Source organism: Lethenteron reissneri, chromosome 64 (genome assembly GCF_015708825.2).
Source record: "Lethenteron reissneri isolate LAM-NWPU_2019-01 chromosome 64, ASM1570882v1, whole genome shotgun sequence".
Classification (NCBI taxonomy): Eukaryota; Metazoa; Chordata; class Hyperoartia; order Petromyzontiformes; family Petromyzontidae; genus Lethenteron; species Lethenteron reissneri.
The window spans coordinates 8,890,490-8,917,949 of NC_083842.1; the positions used below are offsets into that span (position 1 = coordinate 8,890,490).

General features: G+C 47.6%; 1 protein-coding gene across 1 annotated transcript; it reads right to left on the reverse strand.

Moving 5' to 3' along the window:
* Window positions 1–11,863: 11,863 nt before the first annotated feature.
* Window positions 11,864–26,311, reverse strand: LOC133359268 (calcium release-activated calcium channel protein 1-like). Its single transcript, XM_061577748.1, has 5 exons — window positions 26,003–26,311; window positions 23,529–23,672; window positions 20,532–20,649; window positions 18,759–18,871; window positions 11,864–15,725 (listed from the first exon to the last, which is right to left on the reverse strand). Exons 1-5 carry the CDS (start codon window positions 26,183–26,185, stop codon window positions 15,279–15,281), a joined length of 1,005 nt encoding a protein of 334 aa, XP_061433732.1. The 5' UTR covers window positions 26,186–26,311; the 3' UTR covers window positions 11,864–15,278.
* Between the last annotated feature and the right edge of the window lie 1,149 nt (window positions 26,312–27,460).

The window sequence follows — 27,460 nt, forward strand, 5'->3', positions numbered from 1 at the left end:
TGCAACGTATTGCCATCAGGCGCACTGGGCCCCTTTATATTAACGTGAATTCCCACGATCTGCTTTGGGGGAAGTCACCAGTGATTTTATGTTATTCAGGGGAGACTCGGCCGTGCCATACAGATAAAGAAAATGTACCAAATTGAGGCTTGTAAAAGTATAACCCCATGATACATCGAGATATTGAATCTCAATGTCTCTCGCCTGATTAAATTATGAACACCATTGCATTTATATTCTTGGTTCTTTAGGTAAAGTCACGTAGAAGGGAAATAATAAAATACAAATATAAAATAAACCGCGACTTTTTAAATCCTTTATATTAAGTTTGCTTGCTTGCTTGCGTGCTTGCTTGCTTACGACCGTGCAAATCTTTTGGTCGTTTTTTAACCCACTTCCCATAATCCAATCGAGCTGACATTTTCCACACAGACTCGTTGTGCGTGACAATTTTCGTGAAATTTTTTTTCCAAAATTTGACACTGTTTAGGGAATTTTTTAAAAATATTTAATTACCAATTGCTTAATGCTGGCAGACACTCATCTGACCCATAGGTGGCAGCCATCTCAAGCCAGAGGACGAGAGGACTCTAGCCGCCACGCATATAAAGGATTTAGAGTGAAAAACTTTGTGTTTACGGGTTAATTTTTTTTCAAATTTTCTTGCTGTGGATTTCACACCTGATGATGATTGCTTGTGTTGCAGTCGAAACGTGAGAATTTTAATTGTTTTATATTTATATTATTTTATTATTTCCATTCTACGTGACTTTACCGAAAGAACCAAGAATATGAATCCCTGCAGTCACGAAAGCTTTAAATCAACACCATTGCATTTCTCTACAGACTTGAGTTCATGTAGAAAAACACTATTATACAAGTGCCCCTCATCTAAAGACTTACATTTGGAGGTTACATGTTCATCATCATCATTTTAACATTCAATGTTGTGATGCTCACATCTTCCGGTATTTCAAAATGAAAACTGCAGGAGCATTATTATGAACGGATTTGCACCCTTTGCGATTAACCCTCTCCCATTCCAATAACGTACGTGTGTCATCAGTTTAAAATAAAATAACTTTGCTACCGAAGCTCCCACAATGCCTTGCGGGAGGGAGTATGGCACAATTTTGTCGCCAGCTATCAGTGCGGTCATGTCGCTTCGGTTCTCTGCAGAGAGGACGTCCTTAAAAACGGCGCGATGCCCCTCTAAATAAATTGACGCTAACCGCTTGCTCGTTCTGAGATTCGGCGGAGAACGGGACCCACCCTGCAACTTGCAGACGTCTTCGAATAGGAAAGGATTAGGAGTGGATGCTGGAGACCATTCTTGTGCGTCAAGCTGGAGACTGAAGCCTGGTCTCCTTCAGCCAAGTTCCAATTAAGGCACTGTCCCAGAAACAAATTTTCTTGGGAGTGCAGTACCAAGATGAAGATCCTAAAACTGTACTGGAGCTCATCCTGAAACCCAGTTTCCAGACTTCTCAAGATACTGATAATGTAACCTGGTCTCTGCGAGCCAGATCTCATGAACACAAATCCTTTAACCCAGTGTCTTCAAAATGATGAAATCAGGTTCCGTGGTGTTGAGTTGCAAATCAAATCCTGAAATCCAAGTAACCTGAAACCAAATCTCAAAGCAAACGTCGAGAAAATGTGTCTCATGGGACCAATTTTTATGGAACCAAATCCTGATCCCAAAAATCCAGTCTCTCAACACTGATACTGACACCCAGTTTACATAGACAGCCTGACACACGGTCTCCTTCAGTTGCAAGACAGATCCCATAACCCCAGTCTCATTGAGTCTCAAGACACGGATCCAGAAAATCTATCAGAGATAAGAATCTCAATGTTGTTACAGTCAAGTTCACGAGATTTTTGTGCACGTAAAAAAGCTTGGCAATCATCTGTTACACGAGAATATCAATTTTAAAAACACAATAAATTTAAATAAAACTGGAAAATAATTCCCTGAAATGTCCCAAAACGTACACAACCAAAACAGGAACAATTAACAATGTACCTGGTAATTGTTTTTTACCCTTCTATCTGGCAACAAAACTGACACCTTTTTTTTACAAGGAGTCATGTTTGCATAGACCACAATACTTTCAGCCGTAATGCAAACAAATAACACAACTCTGATAATGATATGCACTGTCCTTGAAGTTGATTGGTCCACACCCGAGACAGCTTTCCTTAGAGCCTAGTCTCACGTGGGTTGGACCACCGACACTCAGGGACGAGTGCTGCCCGTTAGAACAAGGAGACACTGGGGGGCTTTGAGTGGAAATTACAGGGATCGCTGATCAGGAATAAAAACTGCGACCTCAAATCGAGCTGTACCTCAACTGCAAATGCTTTCATGATTGCACTCGGTCAGGGCATGGAAAGTGTGAAATACTGATAAGTGATCCCTGATGGTGGTGCCCGGGGTACCAAATCATACAATATGGCCGAGGCAATTAAATATTTTATTTCTGGGACACTTTTTTTTCCAGGGGTGTTACTTCACTCCACGATTGGGGTACCAATCAATCCGAAATCTGTGCCACTCCGCGATGTCTAAAAGCAGCAAGGACGATTGCGCTAAAACCCTGAATGCCCGCGGTACGCACCGTAGCGGTACGCACCGTAGCGGTGCATCGTGTACAGCTCGTCCAGATGAGTCGATTGCCGCATCGCCGACCAACACAGACGAAAAATGACTGCATCACGGACATTATGCGAGAACCGGGGAACTATGGTACCCTGGGGTACCGCCATAAGTTCAAATAGTTGCTGTGCCAACCAGCAGCTCGAACTAAATCCTATCTCTATCCCCAGCCCTATCCATAACCTCAACCCTATCTGCCCATAAATGATCATTCCATGCCCATTAACGTCGCCAAGACCTTGTTCCCTGGGCCCAAAAACATACTCCGATTGGTGGCAGTGGTGCTCTTTTAGACCGGGTGCAATTATTTACCCCTTCCACCGGCAATTCGATGAAGCTGTCGCAACTTAGGGTTGAGATTCGACTCAAGACTCGATTATTTTCTCGGAATTGTAGTGCACGTAGTAACCACCGGTGGTACATGAAGTATTCACTTAATGGGCTTGCACGGGCGATGTTAACCCATTGCTTGCACAATATATGAATCGAAAAACTTGATTCTTGCACGCTCAATTCAATGTTCGTAACACGAGTTCGAGAATCGATGTCCAACAGTGTGGAGATTTATCAAGCCCTATTTTTAGAGCAGCGGTGTTTTTCCACTTTATCGCCTCCAAACGCAGGTGCGGGCAGCAGTCCTGCGACCATTATGTTCCGAGGCGTGTTTTATAAAAACAAATAAATGAGACCAAATGAATGTTGTGTGTCCGCACACACAGCGAGGGTAACCACAACGATTCAACAAATAACATCAACAAACACATTCCTGCGGAGGGAGCTGGTAGGAACGTTGGGTTGCTCGGTCAATGGCCAGGGTCAACGGCGGCGTGGTGTATTCCGCAAATATGCCCGACTGTGAGGGCGGGCACAAGCCGGCGTGAGTCGGTTAAACGTTGAGTTTTATAAGGGCACCACGGGGTGACCAGCCCCTCCCCACCTAGCCCCACCCCTCCCACCTCCCCACCCAGCCCCTCCCTCCCCACCCAGCCCCTCCCTGCACGACGGACGGACACAATAATCCCCTGTGGGCTGGTGTAACCAGGATATTCCTACCAGTATAACGATAAGAGTAGGAGGCAGTTTACAGTAGCAGATGCAATTTGAACCGGAGTATAAAAAATAAAAACAAGTAAACCTGTAAAAACAAAGTTTTTCACTCTAAATCCTTTATATGCGTGGCGGCTAAAGTTCTCTCGTCCTCTGGCTTGAGATGGCTGCAATCTATGGGTCAGATGAGTGTCTGCCAGTATTAAGCAATTGGTAATTAAATATTTAATTAGTTTTCCCTAAACAGTGTAAAAATTAGGAAAAAAAATTTCACGAAAATCAATTGTCACACACAACGAGTCTCTGTGGAAAATGTCAGCTCGATTGGATCACGGGAAGTGGGTTAAAAAACGAGCGAAAGATTTGCACGGTCCTAAGCAAGCAAGCGAACTTAATATAAAGGATTTAAAAATATATTCGCCTGTGGAGGACGCGGGGATCGATCCCGCGACCTTTGGCATGGGAAGCGAGGGCGCTACTAACTGCGCTACTCCACCACGGCCTGTGGAGGGGTTACGCTCTGGGCTCTTGCACTGTGATGTTCAGCCAAAGCCATGAATGCGTTCTATTTGAATATATGTAAAATATATTTTTTTGCCTAAAAAGTGTAAAATTTTGGGAATTTTTTTTCACGAACAATAATTGTCTGGCACAACGAGTCTGTGTGGAAAATGTCAGCTCGATTGGATCACGGGAAGTGGGTTAAAAAACGACCGAAAGATTTGCACGGTCCTAAGCAAGCAAGCAAGCACGCGAACTTAATATAAAGGATTTAAAAATAGACAATTTAGGTGTGAAACTTCAGGTCTAAACGAAAAAAACCTCAAGGGTTTTATATGGCCAATGAGTGAGACGATGGCCGGTGATGAAAACTCACAAAATTCAATAAATTGGCCACGTGTGGTCCGAGTGACAACCATAATCACAGCGGGGGTATCAGAGATGAGTTGACAGATTTGAAGTTTTCGTGACTGCAAGGATTCATACTCTTTGGTTCTTTCGGTAAAGTCACGTAGGGTAAATAATTAAATGAAATCACGACGTTTCGGGCGCAACACAAGCATCCTTCTTCAGGTGTACTTTCCCTAAGTTGTCCCCACGCTTGTGTTGCGCCCGAAACGTCGTGATTTAATTTACTTAAATTTTTTACCTACGTGACTTTACCGAAAAAACCAAAGAGTATGAGTTGACAGATTTACAACGAGTGGAGATGTAGCGAGCACTGATAGCTGCGGCAAAGAGACACGCAGAATAACCGCACGGTCTTATCCAGTTATCTTTTAAAACCATTGCTAAAACGTATGCAAGACAAACATTGGTGTCGGATGAAACGGAACCGATGTAATACTCGTTGGTTCTTTCAGTAAAGTCACGTCGGTAGAAAATTTATAGATCACGATGTTTCGATCGCAACACAAGCAATCGCCATTAGGCGGGACAATCACACCTGATGACGATTGCGCGTGTTGCGAACGAAACGTCGCGATCTATTTTTAAATCCTTTATATTAAGTTCACTTGCTTGCTTGCGCGCTTACGACCGTGAATATCTTTCGGTCGTTTTTTAACCCACTTCCCGTGATCCAGTAGAGCTGACATTTTGCACACAGACAATTTATTTTCGTGAAAAAAAATTTCCAAAATTTTCCACTTTTTAGGAAAAGAAAATTTCATATTTAATTAAAAATACTAATGTGATAAAAATGAAACTCTTACTCAAGAAAAACAGAAATGAATAATAAAATAAAACCGATGCCACGCATATAAAGGATTTATAGTGAAAAACTTAGTTTTTACGGGTTAATTTTTTTTTCTACCTATGTGACTTTACCGAAAGAACCAAGGAGTATGGATTACTGCAGTCACGAAAGCTTCAAATCAAGATTGGAACTGATGTCGTTTGTCGGGCGTAACAGCGCCTGGAGGAGGCAGTGTTATTTTAAACCCGCCTCTGTTTTGAGTGTTGAATTACCGTACTAACGTCTATTTTTAAAAACTCGGGAGACGCTTTAATGAGAGAACTGCTGCTGCTGCTGTAGTGGCTGAAATAAGTATGACGTGAAAGTATCCAAAACAAAAACCAGTACCTCCCATGGGTGGAAAAAACCCGATTTTCCCAGTGGCAGGCATCGGGTTTTTTCTTTAATACAATTAAACCCGATTTCGTGGAATTAAAACCTGGTTTAATGAATACGAAACTCTGATCCAAGGCTTAGGCTGCTTCCTCGTCGGTGCTGCTATCGTACTCGGGGGGGCCGTCGGGCACGGGGTAGTCGTAGAATGCGGCGGGCAGGTTGGTCTTGATGAACACGAGCTTCTCCACAATCGTGGGTGCCAGTGAGTTGCCTTAGCTTGGAATCGATGAAGCCCATCGTTGAGAAGTGCGGTTCTGCAATTAGAACCAATTAAACCGGATTTCTCCCAATCTCAGATGATCGGGTTTAATATAAAAAGACAATTAAACCCGATTGTAAAAAACCCGACTGTACCACCCTTGGTACCTCCAGAGGTGGTGGCCCAATGGTTACAGCGCTGCACTTTTAACTCGGCAACCCAAGTTTGGCTCCCGGGCCGATCTGAAACCAATCCTCAGCATCCTCTTTCCTTCACCAACCCACCGCACTGACCGCTGTGAAGCACGATGGATGAATCCTCTTTTGCAAAGTAGCCAACCGTGCAAATCGGAGGTGCGGTGTAAAAGAACAAACGAAACACAAAAAGCAGTTCTAAAGAAATGAGTTTTCAATCGCGATTTAAAAGTGCATAGCTCCAATGGCTTCCTCGTATCGGAAGAGCGTTCCAGACGGCCACAAAAGCGCACCCGAAACCGTGCGATCAAACATCTCCCAAATGCATTCCTGCGGATGGAGCTGGTAGGAACGTTGGGTTGCTCGGTCAGTGGCCAGGGTCAATGGCGGCGTGGTGTATTCCGCAAATATGCCCGACTGTGAGGGTGGGCACAAGCCGGCGTGAGTAGGTTCAACGTTGAGTTTTATAAGGGCACCACGGGGTGACCAGCCCCTCCCCACCCAGCCCCACCCCTCCCACCCCCTACCCAGCCCCACCCTCCCCACCCAGCCCCTCCCCACCCAGCCCCTCCCTCCCCACCCAGCCCTTCCCTCCCCACCCAGCCCCTCCCCCCCCACCCAGCCCCTCCCTCCCCACCCAGCCCCTCCCTCCCCACCCAGCCCCTCCCTCCCCACCCAGCCCCTCCCTCCCCACCCAACCCCTCCCTCCCCACCCAGCCCCTCCCTGCACGACGGACACAATAATCCCCTGTGGGCTGGTGTAACCAGTAGATTCCTACCAGTAAAATGGCACGGCATATGGGGGCCTTCATTCAACAGTGAATTGGCAATGGGCTCAAAAGTGGTCCAAAAACATAAACCGTTGCACACCAAGGTGGGTGTTGTAAAGACGAGAAAGGCATCGTGGGAAGCATCCACATCGCCTTGCAAGCCCCACTACAGCTTACGTGATAGATGTGTAGGGGTGTTAAAGAGAGGGCCCGTTATGCATGGCAGCCTATGGAAAACAAACACAGTGGGCGGGGCTACGTAAGTGCACGAGGAGATGCCCTCTACGACGTCCGAGCCAGACACCCTGGGGGGGCTGGTTCGAACGTTATGATCCCCCGGGGCCCCACCCCTCAGGGAGGGGTTGGGTATAAAAGGGGATGTTTCAAAGGGCTCGGGAGTTATGTTTTAAGCTAAAGGAAGAAGACTGAAGACGTCTTAGATAGAGCCCTGGACTCCCCTAGTTCGATGTCCTTTTCAGGGCCGGACAGGACTGAGCCAGCGGCATGGTCCCGAAAGCCAGAGCCGGTGCTCTTGTAAGAGTTGGTCTGGAACTCCGGGTACCGGGCCCGACTTACCAGTGTCAGGCCAGATAGCCTCCCCTAGCCCATTAGTGGAGGACTCGGGGCTAGGACAGTTAGCTAGGGGTGTATCCCGAGTTATACGGGTGAGGGGGCCGATACCCCCTCGAGTGTTATATGCCCACTGTCGTATTGTGAAATAAATATACGTGTGCCTCAACCTCGGTGTCAAGCGTCCTCACCGGTACTTCAGATGCATGGCAGTCGAGTGAAATGACCAGTGTGTCAAGTGCAAACAGGCTTCACCCTTATAGGGGGGTTATAAGCGCACTGCTACCCGACATGACAATTGCACATCAGTTTCACCTTTATTAGGAATCGTTAAGTCCGTGACGCCCCCGCCATCTAACCCCTAACGGTACCGTAATAAACAAAAAAAGAAGAGTCCTTCTTCTAGAACGGAAAAATGTTGGGCTTCCAGATGTCAGCAATGAAATTGTATTCGAAGCCATTGAATGTCGAAGGTTCGACTGTGCAGCAGTTGGGGGCCTCAAGCAAAAGAGATGGCAAAGTGTGGCAGCATCAACAGCTGTGATTATGATGACCCCCTGACCTTGAGCTTTGGGCTCGAACACACACGGTGACCCTAGAGGTCAAACTCTGATCTTATTTTAATGTATACAGCGCCTTAACCAAGGCGCTGAACGGAGGGGATTGGCAATTTGTACAGCAGAACGGTGTGCTGATACGTTTTTAAGGACGGTAGTACATGAATATGATGCGTGAAATATACGACGGTGAGTGGATAATGAGCGAGTGTGATGGATGGATGGATAGACAAGTTGGGAAGAGGGACAGTGTTAATAATGGTGAAGGGAGGGGGAAGGAAAGTTTTGGTAAGCAAGGACAAATAAGTGGGTTTTGAGGGAAGAATTAAAAATGGACAGTGGGGCTGATTCAATCTTGACTTAAAGCTTTCGTGACTGCAGGAATTCATATTCTTTGGGTCTTTCGGTAAAGTCTCGTCGATAGGTTAAAATTAATTTTAAAAAACTACAACGTTTCGATCGCTTGTGTTGTGATCGAAACGTCGTAGTTTTTTGTTTATTTTATTAATATTAATTTGAACCCATCGACGTGACTTTACCGAAAGACCCAAAGAATATCGTGGGGCTGATTGTTTGACGTGCAGGGGCAGTTTGTTCCGGTGAGAGGGGGGGGCAGATAGATGCGAGAAAGAACGGAATCGTGATTGGGCACAAGGAGAAGACGGAACAGAGGAAGCTGGGATTGTGAGCAGAGAATGTCGAGACAGAGCGGAGAACGAGACAAGGGACGTGAGATACGTTGGGGCGAGACCACGGAGAGATTTGTAAAATAGGGCAAGGAATTTGAAGAGGCAACGATAGACTGGTAGCCAGAGTGTGGCTGGATGAGGAGAGGCGGGTAGGGGGAGATTGAAGATGATCCAGGCAGCGGCATTTTGGATTTACGAGTGATTTCAATGCGTAGGAGGGAAGACCGAGCATGAGTTGCAGTAATCGAGTCGAGTGAAGATGAGTGAATTGGAAGTTTTGTGGCCGTCGTTGAGATGAGGGTGCGGACCTTTGCGAATGTTGTACAGGTGAAAGCGGCAGAAACGGGTAGTGGCAGACATGTGGTCGGACAGAGAGAGAGAGGAGTCAAATATGACGACACGATTATGCGCAGATGGAGATAGGATGGGAAGGAGGGGAACTGGAAGCAGGGAGGAAAATAATTTTGGTTTTGGAAGGAACACGTCCCATCGGAGTGGGCAAGTAGGAAGTTGGTTGGACAGCGCGTTCGTGCGATCCGTGTCATGCGGCGCGTCACGTGGTGCTGAGCCCGCCCGAAGCGCTTTATGAAATACAAATCGAGGGCGTGGCTATGCACGACAGACGGACAAATAATCCCTGGTGGGCAGTGTAGAACTGTTGTTCCTACTTGTAGAAAATCATTGAGATTTTTTTGAAGGATGAATACACAGAGAGTGCTGGGGAGATCCAAGATTGGATGGTGACCAGGCAGGTGGAAATGTGAGAAGCAAGGTCAGGAGTGAAAGGGAAGGAGAGAACATTTTAATTTTACAATCTACAGGACCCCTTTTGCCAGTATTAAGATAAAAATTAAAATAAAAGGCAATAATTCAAATGTTCAAACAACCACGTAGACACCTATTTGGTGTTTTCTTATTTTTTATCATCTTAATTTTACAACATTAGATCTCCTTTTCCAGTACCAAAATATAATAATAGGGGTTTTCCCCTTTTTCCTGGCAACAAAACTGAAACCTTTTTACAAGGAATCATGTCTGCATTAACCACAATGCTTGTGGTCAAAATGCAAACAAAAAACACGCTCTGATAACATATGCATTGATAATTGGTTTTTTTACCCTTCTATCTGGCAACAAAACCGACACCTTTTTTTACAAGGAGTCATGTTTGCATAGACCAAAATACCTGCAGTCATAATGCAAACAAAAACATAACTGATAATGTATGCACTGTCCTTGAAGTTGATTGGTCCACATCCGAGACAGCTTTCCTTAGAGCCTCGTCTCACATGGGTTGGACCAGATGACGCCAAAAGGTGTCAGTTTTGTTGCCAGATAGAAGGGTAAAAAAACAATTATCATATTTTTTACTGGCAAATGAGGTTCCAATGGTGTAAACATATGCACTGTCCTTGAAACTGTTTGGTCCACACCAGAGGTGGCTTTCTTTCGTCTCGATTGGTGCTAGACCAGAGGAGGCCAAAAGGCGTACAGCTCAAAGACAATGCACTATCAAAGTAATGAGGGCTCGGGGTGAGCATCTACATCATTAGACCCCCTTTGCCCAATTGAGACGAAAGAAAGCCGTCTCTGGTGTGGACCAATCAGTTTCAAGCACAATGCATATATTATCAGAGCGTGTTTTTTCTTTGCATTTTGACCACAAGTATTGTGGTTAATGTACACATGATTCCTTGTAAAAAAAAAAGTTTCAGTTTTGTTGCCAGAAAAAAATGGGGGGGGGGGGAAGACCCCCTAATATTATATTTTACAACTTTCAAAAACCGACGACCAATTCACTCGGAATGCACCCGGACCTCTTGCGGATCTCGGAAGTCGAGCAGATATGCACAAAAGGCGTTACAGGCAGCTGCAGGGGCACTACACCAAGGGCTAGAAGTGGCAGCAAAAGTCATTGTTCTACTCTACTTCTATGCTCCCGTGTGTGTATTGTTCCCCGAGGGAGGGGCCCTAGTTAAAGCAGTTAATTCACAAAAAAGCTGCACATGTAACAAAAAAAACTCAACACCAAGGTGACTCTCTGGCCGCACATCTTAGGCGGCTGGCCATAAAAAATAACAAAAATAATAACCGCAGTTTATAACGCGCAACATATTTCGCAAATCGAACACAATGTTCGCGATGTTCGATTGAGAACTCGGGAGGCGCGCTGCTCCACTGTATGCCAGCAGACGTACGGCAGAATAACAACAGGCGGCAAACGTTTCAGGCAATAGCCCTACCTGTTACAGTGATCCAGAGATGGAAAGGCAGACGATCAAAACATTTGGAGACGGCACTTAACAACGTCATCAAGTGACTGAAACGCAAAAAATCGTTAAAAGGTTTCCCGCAATACAAAACACGCATTAACATAAATACATTTTAAAATACATACGTACAAAAAAAGAGCATTAAATAAAACCATTTGTACCGTGTTTACATGTTCGTGTAGTGCACTCTAAGGAGGTAAATTAGTTACTTATAATCCTTTGCAACTGCGATAAAAAATTCATCAAAACAACAGTAAATGTGCATGTGGACTTGATCTTTCCCAGTGTTCATTGCAAGGTCCAGGGGGCCACTGGTGGCTCCTGGTGGCCTTTAGTGTGGGCCCCTTACGTGCAGTCTCCGACAATATCAAATGTGAAAACAGCCCCTTACAGGCGGTATGGCGGCCCTCACACTTATTTATTATTGGCGACAGTGGGGGCACCCCCCCCCCCCTGAAAATTAGTGAAGAACACCGACCTATACTATCAGAAAGTGTGTGCGCGCATGGATCCAAATAGTGACGTGGACAGAAACGATTTTGCAGCAAGGGTAACGGTGCAACCAAAATTAAGCCAAAGCCATAAAGTTCCACATTCGAGATTTGAAGCTTTCGTGACTGCAAGGATTCATACTCTTAGGTTTTTTCGGTTAAGCCACGTAGGTAATAAATAAATAACATAGTAAATCACGACGTTTCAGAGACAACACAAGTCTCCGTCATCAGGAGACTTGTGTTGCCTCCGAAACGTCGTGATTTATTATTATTATTTATTTTTACCTACGTGACTTTACCGAAAAAACCTAAGAGTAATTTCCACGTTAGCCACTTCGTTGTGTGATAATTTGTGGAAAGGTGGCTTTTGGTAAGATAAAAAAAAAGTTTAGTTTCATCTGTATTTTGTTGTTTTTATATTGCTTGTCGTAAAGTTCTGACCCGCCCCAATGGACATCTGTGACATTGAGCTTTAAAGCTCACCAAATCCCTCCAGTATAAATAAACATTCAGAATCTGATGATGATGATGCTGCAAACTATGGAGGTCGGGTGTTTGACTCTGGAACAGCTTAAGGATCTGACGGAAGCGATGGCAATATTTGGTGGCACCGACCGTCATTGGCTGTGATGACCCCTTAGAATGACCTGCTCCGAATACAAGGGCACAGATCGGTGCACGTGTTTGAGAGCTGGATTCTTTTTTGCAGTGTTCACCAATGAGACGGATACATGTGAAAGCAGCACACGAGATGACTGGCGAGCTCTCCCGAGTCGACGATGCTTGTGACAAGGCATTAAGCCAGCAAACATTGCGGTCTTAAATTTCAAGCCCTGGACCCCGAACGTTTCCCTGGGGCCTAATTGCAGCTGTCAAAGTGACCTTAGCTGAAAGTCATAAATACACTGCTACACTTAAGAAATTTTGTTATGTGTACCACAGAAGCATAAAACATAAACCTAAACTGTCACAGGTGCCAACTCCGTGGCTTTACTTGGCAATTTTAAACACATTGAGAGATACGAGACTTGGACAGCTGGTTATTTTATAAGAATGCCGACACTACCCCTCTGCCTACTAACTCCAACACCTAGAAGCCCATCGTTTAAAAAAACATTGAGGTCTCAACTTGATGCCGAGCAGTCATTTCTATACAACTTCACTTGCACTTACACTCGACTTCATGTTGTTATCTGTGTACATATTAATACAATAGTCAGACTACATATGTTTAACGTGTCTTTGACGATTAAATCATCACAGTACCAATGTTTCTGTTACTTAAATGTAATTATTCTAACCATCAGTCTCAATATTCATATTCTTGGGTTTTTTCGGTAAAGTCACGTAGGTAAAAAATTAAAATTTATAAAAGTAAAATAAAAATCACGACGTTTCGGAGGCAACACAAGCCTCCGTCTTCAGGTGGAACCGTCACAGCCACGCTCGCTGTATCAATTAAATGAGAAATTCCAAGAGATCCGACCCCGTATATATACTGGTTGAGGGGGGAGGAGCCAGGGTAGGCCCCTGGATAGGAGTTTTTTTTATTATTATGGTAAGGTTGGTGCGGCTGAAGCTAAGGCTAGTCTACACAACAAAGGACTGAGCCTTTGTTATGTAGACTGGCTGAGAGGGTGGGGGGGGGGGGTGCCAGAGTTGTTAAAGTGCAGCTGCTGCTAATGGGACCGAGCCCCTGCCATGTACATGGTAAAAGCAAAAAAGCAGGTCAGGAAGAAACAGCCTCCTGCTATGTTACTTGGTGGGTAAAACTTAAAGCAGGAAACCAGCGTGTGAAAAAAGAAAAGCTAAACGTGATAAAACAAAACTGGCTGTCTATCAGTAAACTGTACAGTAACTAAAGAACAGTTGTCTGTCAAATAAGATACCGAAAAAACCCAAGAATATGAATCCTTGCAGTCACAAAAGCTTCAAATCTGGCATAAGTCTCAATATAACCTGCCAGAATAAACTTAAGCTGCAGGTAATTGTCTTATTTAACATTGATTTGGCTGTGCAAAATGTTCAGCGTCTCATATAATAGTTGTTTTTGCTCCGATTTCTATTTACATCATTGCTCTACTTTATTTTATTTTGCCATTTTAGTGACCCAGGTTCAACTATTGCAAATGAGACTATGCCGGTCTCTCCAGTTCTCACGTGGTTAAACAAATCGGTGTCATCCTACCTTCTCACCGAACCAGCCATCTACATATGTACCAAGCTAAATATCTAACCCACCTTACAAATCACCACCCTATCCACAGACTGATCTACCTATGTACCTACCTCGCTGCACACCCAACCTATATACCCCGAACGCTATTTAAACGTAAAGGTCACGGAGGCTACGTAACCGACGAGGGAGAAACCGCATATACACGTAAACATCAAACGCACAATACAAAAATACGCACCACTAAAAGGTGGCGATATCACAACACGCGTGCCAAGCTTGGCGACACAAAACACACACGCACGAGCAGACGCAAATAAAGCCGACGAAACACCACTTGCCATGCGCCACACCCCAGTGGTGGCGGTGCCACCACGGTGTTTGTGCTAAGATAGGTGACAAATCTTTTGCTGGCAGCTCATAGGTTAAAAAGCAGAGGTGTTGGGCCCAGTCGTACTTCGATACACGTCTGCTGCGGTGATCAAATAACATTGTGCCAGACCACCACCCCTGCCTGTATTCATAAAGTGGCTTCTGCAAGCTTCTCCTTGGCATACGAGCAAGACGTTGCAATAATTTAAACCAGGACCTTTCTTGGTACACCAAGAGAGATGCGCCCCCATTACCTCGTTTACAATAGGTGTGGTCCCCCCCCCCAACTATTTTAAGGGCAGACCCACCAGGGAATCTATCCCTTTCTGCAGAACCTGTCCTGTGTGGTCCAAACAGCAGTGATGATGTCACGTAAAAAAGGCAGCCTGCAATATAACTGGCAGTTTTTGCTGGGGAGGTCATCCCCTGCCCATCGCTTTACCCTGTCTCAAGATGTGGGGGTCGCATATTGCCCACCTTCTTTAACATGAGGGCCCACATCATCAGCCAACCACTCACACGTATGTGGGGGGGGGGGGGACTGCTTCTTCCCAATCTCTGAGGCTCCGCAAAACCCACAGTAAGCTCCCATCAAACCAAGCTACGCGTGTCTGGAAGAAACAGCTCTGCGCTCTCCCATGTTGCAGTGTTCGGGAGATGGGCTGCGTGTTGAACAATTCTCTTCTCAAGTTTCCACCTCAAGCTGCTGCTGTGGGCGGGCAACTTTCAGGAGTTGAATTCAATTCCTGACGCCAAAACCAGAAAACTGCACTCCCAAGATTATTCTAAGTGGATGCAACAAACGTACATGTTTAAACATTTCTCCTCCTCCTCCTCCTCCAAAACCTTTACAGAAACTCTCAAAAAACCTGTGCTCCCGCACCTCGAAATGTATGCAAACCTCATTACCGCTCTTATCCCTTTACAGTGACAACAGACGTCATGTTTTTGACGGAGGTAAAAAAAAAAAACACTTAATTGGCACCAACCGGCGATGTCGCCCCCAACCTACACGGTCGCCGTTCGGTCCAAGGCAGCCGCCACCGCCGCTGGTCAGTCTGCTAAAACCCACGGCTGCTGCTAATTCCGCTGCTGCTGCTGGCTCATGGCTGCCGTGGCCGTGCGTACGAGCGGGTCGCCATCACGCCTGCCCGTGCCCGTAGCTGTGCCCGTGACGGTCGCCGTCAAGGTCGTCGTCGTGCTGCCCGTGGTTGGTGCCGCGTCCGTAGCTGAGCAGCTGCTGCTGCTGCCCGTGGTTATGGTGACCATTGTCGTGCGCCTGCGCGCGTTCATGCTGTCCGTGGTTGCCGTGGTGGTGGTGGTGGTGCTGCTGCTGCGGAGCCGCGCCACCGCCGCCGCCGTGGTGGTGGTGCTGCGTTGCGTTGACGGCGGTGCCGGGCGGATCGAGCTGCACGCGCAACAGGGACAGCTCGTCCAGCTGGTGGCTGTGCCGCGCCGTCTTGTGCTTGACGAGCGAGTGGTAGAAGTGCACGGTGAAGCACACGAACAGCACCAGCACTGGCACCATCACCGCCGTGGACGCCCACGCCGCCTGGAGGCCCACCGGCAGGGACGGGGGTGGTGCCATCTGGAATGCACGGGGATTGAGGGGAACGCACGCACGGGGGACATCGGTGACGTGGCAAAGCGGTTGGCGCACTTTCCGCTTGTTGCACAAGTTTGCGATTTTAGCCCAGTGGCTGGCCTGGTTAATACCATGTGTGTGTATTATTCATGAACACTCGCCATCCGCTTCGCAGCGGACATTAACATCCTATGATGTTATGAGAAAAAGAGGAGGCCACGTGGGCCAAATTTGACAAATTCGAAATCTACTCACACATTCCCTAAACTCTACTGTCAATAATCCAGGTTCTAAAGTGTAATAAGTTGATGGTTTCAGCCCACACTATGAAACCTCCTTTACCAGTGGCAAAATATAGTAATAGGTTTTTACCCTTTAAACTGGTACAAAACTGACACCTTTATACAAGGCATCATTGGAGACTAGGCTCTAAGGAAAGCTGTCTCGGGTGTGGACCAATCAACTTCAAGGACAGTGCATATCATTACCATTATCAGAGTTGTTTCTTTTCGTTAGCATTTTGACTGCTTGTGTTGCGGTTATTGCAAACATGATGCCTTGTATAAAGGTGTCAGTTTTGTACCAGTTGAAAGGGTAAAAACCTACTACCAGTCAAGCGTGAATGAGAAAGAAAATACCATCGCGTTAGATTTGCTTCTCCACTTCGTGTGGCTAACGTATGGCGCTGAGAACTAAAGATATTAGTTAAGACTGTCAGGCAATGAACATTACTCTGAACAGCAAAGCGATTGTGAACGTACTGCCCCCTGTTGTGCGGACTAGAGGGATCTTAAGAGGTCGCCGCTGTGCTATCCGGTTCCGTGGGTGGGTCTCTAAACACTAAGGGGATTCACTGCCGTGTGAGATTTCAATGGAATTTTTTTTATCACGACTTGATATTGATGGCACAATCTGGATAAAGCTGGGATAATAAAAAACAGGTAATTTTACTTGGCATGGGGATACAGGGTCACAGCGACGTGGTGGCATTAATACACGAGGTACAGGATCACAAGGTTACAGGACACAGGGTCAGGGTGGCAACCAACACACGACATCACAATGGAAGCATTAAACTAGATGGGGGGGGGGGGGGAAACAGAGATGAACCTTCAAAAGTCAGCGTCGTGAATAATTAAAATTTTCTTTTTCAAACAGTGCAAATTATTAAACTTAAGAATTTCGAGTTGTAACGCATCACACAGTATCCTCTCGCTCTCGAAGACAGAGAACAATTCAGAGAGATGCGAGGCACCACAGACAAGTAGGAAAGGCAGCCACGTGGTGAGCCAGTGCCAAATTCCCCCCCCCCCAAAGGTCTGCGATCCTCTACATATAAGGGTGTTTTTTGGCTAATTAATTAGGATTTACATGTGGGAGGAGACCAGAGCATCCGGATAAAACCCACAGCATTCCATACCATATGGAACAGATTAAGATTAGTCCATGGTACCCCGGCTCTCGCATAATGTCCGTGATGCAGTCATTTTTCGTCTGTTGATGGTCGCGCGATGCGGCAATCGACTCATCTCGACGAGCTGTACACGATGCACCACCACGGTGCGTACGAGCGTTTAGGGTTTCAGCGCAATCGTCCTCGCTGCGTTTCGACATCGCGGAGTAGCACCGATGTCGGATTGATTGGTACCCCAGTCGCGGAGTTAAGTACACCCCTTTTGAAAAATAGTGTCCCAGAAATAAAACAAATTCCTGCGGAGGGAGCTGGTAGGAACGTTGGGTTGTTCGGTCAATGGCCAGGGTCAACGGCGGCGTGGTGTATTCCGCAAATATGGCATATGGCCGACTGCGAGGGCGGGCACAAGCCGGCGTGAGTAGGTTAAACGTTGAATTTTATAAGGGCACCACGGGGTGACCAGTCCCCTCCCCACCCAGCCCCACCTCCCCACCCAGCCCCACCTCCCCACCCAGCCCCACCCCCCCACCCAGCCCCTCCCCACCCAGCCCCTCCCCACCCAGCCCCTCACCACCCTCCCCACCCAGCCCCACCCTCCCCACCCAGCCCCTCCCTGCACGACGGACGGACACAATAATCCCCTGTGGGCTGGTGGAACCAGTGGGGTCCTACCAGTAATATTGAATTGCCTCGGCCATTTTGTATCAGGATCACTTGTTGGTGAGTGAGGGTATGACACCTTGACAACCATGGGAAAAGGAGTATCCCAACATTTGTGTGAACCACCAACCCTGGCCTCCACAGTATTGGATTACAGGCATGCTCAGCCATCACCGACCGAGCTAGATAACACATCGGCATGATCCCAGAAAACCAACAATTGTAACTCACAAATTAGGCAATATGTGATGTATTGTAAGGCCTAAGAACCAATTTTAGTTGCTTATTTGCAAGATAAGTAAAACCTTGGATTGCGAGCATAATACGTTCTGGAAACGTGTTTGTAATTCAAAGCACTCGGACATCAAAGCACTCGTATATCAGTTGTGATCATGTGACGCTCGGCTGACAAAGCGTATGCTCGTACTGCTCGCATTGAAAGACCTCGCTCGTTTATCAAATTAATATTTATTTTAAAAATGTTGCTCGTCTTGCAAAACACTCGCAGACCAAGTAACTCGCAATCCAAGGTTTTACTGTGTATACATTTAATGGCGTAAAAAATGTCAATCTTTTGTTCGTCATAATTAATTATTAGAAAAATGTCAGTTCATGGAGTGGCTGAAGGCTGACTCCTGACGACGCGTCAGTCCTGGGGGTTGTATGACCATACTTCACCATGCAGATTCGCCACACTGATGTGTGTGGGTTGGTGAAGGACTGCTTCAGATGTAACATGCCACTGTTGTGAGCCGTGGCCAGGAAAAAAAAAAAAACTCGCCAACAACAATGGCCCCCCAGTGTTCTCCCCCCATCCCCAAATGAAAGGCAAATATGATGTTACATTTAAGCTGATGAAAATACAAACCCGAATGATGGCTGCATGGTCACAATTCATTAAGCCACTTGGGGAGCAATGGATCGTGAGAGGCCTGCGACGTCGTACGATCTTGCGTCATTACCTCAGTTTGATTCAGGTCCCCTTGCACAACACTGCCCCCAGCCCCTCCCCTCGGCCCCGATAATGTAGACCCCACGGGGAGGAACTTGACCCAGCACAGCAACACCACCTCCGCTAAATGACAAGAAAACAACCCACGCGATCATCATCAATGCCATGTGAAGCGTGTAATCAAAGACAAATAATTATCCCAAATAATTATGCTTTGCCGTGCTTGTTGCTTACTTGTAGCCTCCACTCCCCCTACCCCACACTCTCTGTCTCTCCTCCCTGGCTCCTCCCCCCCCCCTTCTCTTGCCGATATGGCCTCTTGTTACAGCAGCCCTTTTGCCCACTTCAGCAATTGTTTCTTGCTGTGGTCGTCCCACCTGATGACGGACGCTTGTGTTGCGCCCGAAACGTCGTGATTTAATTCATTTTCACCTACGTGACTTTACCGAAAGAACCAAAAAGTATGGATCCCTGCAGTCACGAAAACTTCAAATCAAGATTGAATAATTATCCCGTTCAACCTAACACAGGTTGTCAGGGGTAAGTTCCGTCAACGAGTCAGCATGGCACATACGGGCCACAAGGTTGGTGCGGCCAACACCAGAGCTAGCCACCTTAATGTCTCTCCAGTGCTGATGTTCACACAACAAAGAAAAAGATTCCCTGTACAGCCTTAACAGAATTTTGAGGAAAGTGCTGTTAGAGAATACCGATGTAGGCCAGCACAGGATTCGAGGGTGGGAGTGGCCAGCACCACACCCGGCAGCCTTCACCTCCCCAGTCGCGATGTTTATACACCGCACCAGGTACTCATTTGAGGCTGAATCGACCTAGGGGAGGCCCAGGACCGGTTCAGATAATCATCACCACTGCGGAGACAAAGGCGGCCGGGGTGGTGGGGGCCACCCACACCCTGGTCTACAGTGCCAACCTTCATATGTGCCCGCTAACAGCACTTGCCCCAGCAATCTGTTAAGGACTATACGGGGGATGTGTGTATTCGTCTTTGAATGTTAATCAGAAAGAAAGTGTATGTGTGTGTGTGTGGCTGTGTTACCCAGGAGAGAATGGTGTGTGTGCGAGTGTATGGCTGTGTTAACCAAACATCAGTGTATGTGAGTGCGTGTGGATCGGTAGTGTAGTGCTTAGCGCACTCACTGCCCAATGAATCCGGTAATCCGAGTTCCATTCCCACTCACGGCCAAGATCGGTGATGAATATCTGAACTGGTCCTGGGCTTCCCTCTAGGTTGACTCAGCCTTAAATACGTACCTGGTGTGGTGTGTAATACATTTCCACTAGGGGAGGCTAAAGCGACCTCGTGTGCTATTCCGGTCTTAATAGGTGCTTGCTAACATCACTTGCCCCAACAACAGTTAATCCATACTCTTTGGTTCATTCGGTAAAGTCACGTAGGTATAAAATAAAATGAAATAAATCACGACGTTCCGGGCGCAACACAAGCGTCCGTCACCGGGTGGGACAACCACAGCAAGAAACAATTGCTGAAGTGGGCAAAAGGGCTGCTGTAACAAGAGGCTATATAGGTAAGAAGGGGGGGGAGGGGAGGAGCCAGGGAGGAGAGACAGAGAGGGGGGTGTGGGGTAGGGGGAGAGTAGTGCATCACACTGGAGAGATTAAGGAGCGAGCAAGGGGGGGGGGAGGAGGAAGTGAGCGGGGCTGCGAGTGGGAGGCTGAAGAACAGTCTATATGGGGGATCTTTGTCGTGTTTCGTTACCCAGGAACAGCTGTGCGGGTGCGGGCTGATGCGTGGCTGTGTTACCCAGGAAGAGCAGAGTGCCCAGTACTGTGGAGAAACCCCACGCCAGCTCGATGTACTTCTGCAGACGCTCGTGGGGAGACTCTGCGACTGCATTGAGGTTGTGGACATTGCTCACCGCCTGGGAACACAACAAATACATACACATACACACACACGTACAACACATGCACAATACACATACAACATAGACAGACTAAACATACAATACAATATATAGACAGACTATACATACAATACACACATGCACACATACATAGACAATACTAGACATACCGCATACACATAAAAGAAGTAATATTTTAAAAACTTTTTAAACACACGCTTTTATGAAATGTACTCGTAATGGCAAAACTCCACGACTCCAGGAAGTGGCCCCGAAGCTTGCCATAACGTAAGGGACCGTGGCCAATTACAGCCAACGTCAGTTCACCGTGGACAATTAGACCCAAGCCGAAACATAACATGTATAAAATAATGTTTAAAAATATAGATTATTTTTTTATGATAGAATATAGTATTGTCATAAGTATGACATAAGTATACCAAGTTTACAGTCGATACCACATTGGGAAGTGGGTTAAAATTGAGTTACAAGATTTGAGGATACAACAACGACAACAACAACAACAGACAGAGTGAGTTAAAAGAAAGCGTGTAAAATACACATACAACAGACAAAAGATACATACAACACAGAATACACACATGCACAGCACACACACGCACAATACTAGACATACACAGAAAAACAAAACACATAAAACACATATTAAGCACAAACAGTATGTATAACACACACATTACTCACCGCCTAAGAACACAACACACATACGCAGCACACACGAGACATATACATAGAATATACACATAACATACACGTTATACACACAAAACACACTCCATACATACAACATAAACAACATAACGCAATAAAAATGCACACACATTACACAGCCAACATATACAACAACATATTACACGTACAATATTCACACAAAACAGAACACACAACGCACGCATTAATCCTGGGAAGTCAACACACGCACAACACACACATATGCACGGTATATTTTCTCAAAACTCATGATGGATGGAGCGGAACACCGCAGATGATCATAATATCAACAAACTTTCCCTCTGTTTCTCCATGAGGCCCTGTCATGCTCTTGCCTAATAACATCGACAACAACTCAGCATTATTTATCGACCAAGCCTCGCAGCTGATGAAACCCAGCATGTCGAAGCTGATCTCACGTTTTTTGTTTTAACAAATGCTGCTGGAAAACGCACATCTGGACGAAAACACACATTTCATGTTGACGTGCAGCAACAGCCATAATAGAGGTCTTCATTCTGCACTCATTACTCCTGGGAAGTCAACACACACACACAACACACATATGCACGGCATATTTATTTTTACTCATTATGGGTGGAGTGTAACGCTACAGATGATAATATCAACAGATTTTCCCTCCGTCTCTCCACGAGGCCCTGTCATAAAGGTAGAGACTGCTCTTGCCAATAACATCTACAATAACTCAGGCATTATTTATCGACCAAGCCTCACTGCTGATGATACCCAGGAGGTCGACGCTGATCTCGTGTTTTTGTTTGAACAAATGTACGTTTTCCAGCAGCATCTGGACTAAAACACACAATTCATGTTAACGTACAGAAACAGCCAAAATAGGCCTGTTAATTTAGCGTGCAATACAACACAAACCACAATAAGCACACCGCAGGGTTTTTACAGGATTCTGTGAATCTGATTCTGGATGAAGCAGTCATGGTAGTTGTTTAACCAAACTTCACCATGCTGGTCGGTGCAGGCTGGTGAAGGGTGGGGGTTGCCTAGGACTGTTCCAGATATCACTCGCCACTGATGTTAGCCGTACTCAGCAATCCGGCTCGGGTCACAGTGCGCCACCCAATGCACCACCATATTAACACCGCCTAATAACCAAAACACAAACAAAACAGTCGCTAACGTTTCAGGCTATGAATGTTCTTCTAGGCCTATTTGCACCAAGGAGCTGCAGCCAGGAGGTCAAATGAATGTTTTAATTAAATAGAGCGTAAATGGTGCATTCAATTAACACTGCTTTTGATACTTAAGTTGCTACAAGTTGCCAGAATTCGTACAATATCACAATATTGCAGCTTTCATTCTTCAATGCACTTAACTGCTTTTCAAATAACACTAAAAAGTTGAGCACCAGTGAGCTACTATTCGAATGTACAGTTGAGCAAGAGGAGGCGCCATCAATGATCACACGATACATCTGAAAATTAGACAAAAAAATTCGGCAAAGAATATAATTCCTATTAACCCTTTTCCGTTCCGAAACATCTGCAGGTTGGGTCCTGTTCACCGCTGAATCTCGGAACGCGCAAGTGGTCAGTGTTCATTTTATTTAGAGACGCATAGCACTTTTTTTTAAACATTGTACTCACCGCAGAGAGCCGTAGCCACACGATCGCACTCTACGAAAGCTGGCGCCAAAATGTGCCACACACCCTTTCTGCATGGCCTTGTAGGAAGCCTCGGTTTACATAAAGTTATTTTAGTTTTTCTTCCGGTTCCGTTCCAATGACGTCCACATGGACGACGATTTACAGACTGTACGTCGGCGGATGAGAAAAAGGCAGTTATGTTTCGATGTAAAGCTTTCGTGACTGCAGGGATTCATCTTCTTGGTTCTTTCGGTAAAGTCACATAGAATTGAAATAATAAAATAATAAAAATAAAACATAATAAAATAATTCTCACGACTATTTAAGCTGCTTAAATAGTCGCTCCAAGCCTGGGGCTTGTCATTCAGACTCTGTCTCCTCGACAGACCTGTTCTCCACCTGAGGACGGCTACTTGCGTTGTGGCCGAAAGGTCGTGAGAATCATTTTATTATGTTTTATTTTTATTATTTTATTATTTCAATTCTACGTGACTTTACCGAAATAACCAAGAAGAAGGGAGTTATGGACAAAGAACTCACCTCCACATTGGGCAGAATGCAGGTGCTGACCATGAGCGCGAAGAGGTGCACAGCGACCAGCACGGTAGTGCACACGGAGAAAGAGACGAGCAGTGCGGGGGGGTAAGTATATCGTGCATCCAGCTGTGCCTCCACCATCGCCACCTGGGCTCAGCACGCACGCACACACACACACGTCCAACAGTGGAACTCATTAACAGTGCAACTTAAGGGTGGGAACTCATGCCACAGCATACATCAGTGGTGGATCGACGTTGAGAGGACCACTCCAATATTGGTATTTCATTGATATTTACCAGAGAAAATACATTTAATATTGTTTATTATTACCGTAGGACTCTATTTTAAAAAGCTTGGGAATTTCAGAACCGCTCCCCTTGGGAGGTATCCAGATCCGCCTCTAGGCAGACACATCCAAAAGTAGAACGGGCACAACAATGCAGCCCATTTAACACCACAAGCATGTGGTATCGCACAAGGCAGTGTAATACTATACGACTACAATGTACAGTACCACGGCGCCTAACATCCCTACAGCTACATGTGTTAAAATAAGTAATATTAAACAAAAACTTTCTTAAAAACACGCTTTAATGAAATGTACCGTACTAGTAATGGAAGAACTCCACGACTCCAGGAAGTGGCCCCAAAGCTTGCCATAACGTAAGGGGCCGCGGCGATTGACAGCCAACGTCAGTTGAGCGTGGACAATTAGACCCAAGCCGAAACATAACATATAAAAAATAATGTTTTAAAATGTTTTTTTTTCATGATAGAATATAGTATTGTCATCAGTGTGACATAAGTATACCAAGTTTCGATTTAAGGCTTTCGTGACTGCAGGGATTCATCTTCTTGGTTCTTTCGGTAAAGTCACGTATACCAAGTTTGCAGTCGATACCACATTGGGAAGTGGGTTAAAAATTGAGTTACAATATTTGAGGATACAACAACAACAGTGAGTTCAATCAAAGCGTGCAATAATAATAACATGGGTAGGTGTGGCGCGCCTCGCCACGTCAACCTCCCCTCGCCATCGGCATTATAAACTACAACGTCCGCGGTTCGCTACCAAGTGGCGGTGATGTCACCGGGGCGCTTGTGCCAGGCTAAGTGCACCTTCAGGACACGTGAAGTGTCGAAGGGCTCGCAGACAGGTCACAGGTCAGATCCAGGTTTCAAAGGTTTAATAAGGAGATGGCGTGTTCACCACCATCACATCCACCACATCCAGACAAGTACAACAACAACCTCCATTCGCCACTGAGTGACAGTGACGTCACCACGGCGCTTGTGCCAGGCTACGTGCACGTGAAGGGTCGAAGGCCAGGTCACAGGACAGATCTCGGTGCCATGGGTTGACTAGAGATGACTGGCAGATGCATAATCTGTGCTCCCCACTGTGCCAACATGCTGCGCTTTATCCGCCCAGCGCTCGGCTCATTGTTGTGAGCGTCGCTCCTCTGCCCTCCCGCTATTGCTGGGGGACGACTGCCTCCCAAATTGCTCAGCAGCGTCCTTCACGAGCCTCCTCCAGAGAGAGGCCGATCTTGATACCAATCTTCGGCAAGTCCACTCAGCTCCCCATCCTCCCGTACCAAGTCCATCTCTTCTCCAGCCACCCCCTTCTCTCTATCCGGCCAAACAGAAGCTGCCTGGGCAATACGGTGGCTGGGGCATGCGGGCTACATGACCCAGTCACCAACAAATACAAATATCGCCCCGTATGGCCTTGATCAGACTGTTGGGTCAAAGTGCAGCACCTATGAAAGCTGGCACGGCACACGAGGGGGTGGGTGGGTGGCCAGCACCACGCCCGGCCGCCTTTGTCTCTCCCAGTGGAGATGTTTTTTTTACACACAGCACCAGGTACTCATTTCAGGCTGAGTCGACTTCGGGGAGGCCCAGGACCGGTTCAGATAACCGTGAGAGGCGAATACGAACCCGGGGAATCGCAGGGCGCGTAGCGTAGCGCGCTAACCGCACCACCACCGCTCCCCAGCCACCACCATCACAACCACCACCACCACCACCACCACCACAACCACAACAACCACCAACGCTCCCCAGCCACAACCACCACAACCAGCATCACCACCACAACAACCACCACTACAACCACCACCACCGCCACCACAACAACCATCACCACAACAACCACCAGCACCACCACCACAACAACCACCACTACAACCACCACCACCGCCACCACAACAACCATCACCACAACAACCACCAGCACCACCACCACAACAACCACCACTACAACCACCACCAAAACCACCACCATCGCCACCACCACAACAACAACAACAACACGAACCCTAGTCCCGTAACCACCACCACCACAACCACCACCCCAACAACACGAACCCTAGTCCCGTAACCACCACAACCACCACCACAACACCAACACGCACCCTTGTCCCGTAACCACCCCCACCACCCCCCCACCACCACCACCCGTGCCTCACCATGGCGAAGCCGGAGAGAAGCGCCGAGGTGCGGGACGAGGCCTTGAGCTTGGCGCGGCTCAGGTAGAGACGGCGCCACGACAGCGCGGCGAGGTTCGCCTCACCGCGACGCAGCCACGGAGCCTCGGGCCCCGCGCGGGACAGCGCCGCCGCCGCCGCAGCAGCCTCCTCCGCCGTCTCCATCGCCGCGGCGGGCGGGCTTCAGGGCGACGACGACGACGAGGAGAGGAGGAGGAGGAGAGGGAGGACTAACCTCCCACCTCTGGCGGCCATGCCCGGCCGTGACGTCAGCGGGCGGTGACGTCACTTGGTGTAGCCCCAGACGGTGACGTCACTTGTTGTAACACGAGGCGGTGACGTCACTTGTTGTAAGCCGAGGCGGTGCCGTCACTTGTTGTAAGCCGAGGCGGTGACGTCACTTGTTGTAACCGAGAGGCGATGACGTCGCTTGTTGTAAGCCGAGGCGGTGACGTCACTTGTTGTAACCGAGAGGCGATGACGTCGCTTGTTGTAAGCCGAGGCGGTGACGTCACTTGTTGTAACCGAGAGGCGATGACGTCGCTTGTTGTAACCCCAGGCGGTGACGTCACTTGTTGTAACCGAGAGGCGATGACGTCGCTTGTTGTAACCCCAGGCGGTGCCGTCACTTGTTGTAAGCCGAGGCGGTGACGTCACTTGTTGTAACCGAGAGGCGGTGACGTCGCTTGTTGTAACCGAGAGGCGGTGACGTCACTTGTTGTAACCCGAAGCGGTGACGTCACTTGTTGTAAGCCGAGGCGGTGACGTCACTTGTTGTAAGCCGAGGCGGTGACGTCACTTGTTGAAACCCGAGGCGATGACGTCACTTGTTGTAACCGAGAGGCGATGACGTCACTTGCTGTAACCCGAGAGGCGATGACGTCGTTCGCGTGTGGTCGAACCGCTCATGTCGGTGACGTGTTGCAGGCGTTGAACAACGGGACGCGTATTACTGGTAGGAACCCACTGTGTGGTTCCACCAGCCCCACAGGGGATTGTTGTGTCCGTCCGTCGTGCAGGGAGGGGCTGGGTGGGGAGGGGCTGGGTGGGGTGGGAGGGGTGGGGCTGGGTGGGGAGGGTCGGGCTGGGTGGGGGGAGGGAGGGGTGGGGCTGGGTGGGGGGTGGGAGGGGTGGGGCTGGGTGGGGAGGGGCTGGGTGGGGAGGGTGGGAGGGGAGGGGCTGGGTGGGGAGGGTGGGGGGTGGGAGGGGTGGGGCTGGGTGGGGAGGGGCTGGGTGGGGATGGGGCTGGGTGGGGGGTGGGAGGGGTGGGGCTGGGTGGGGGGTGGGGCTGGGTGGGGAGGGGAGGGGTGGGGCTGGGTGGGGAGGGGCTGGTCACCCCGTGGTGCCCTTATAAAACTCAACGTTTAACCTACTCACGCCAGCTTGTGCCCGCCCTCAGTCGACAATATTTGCGGAATACACCACGCCGCCGTTGACCCT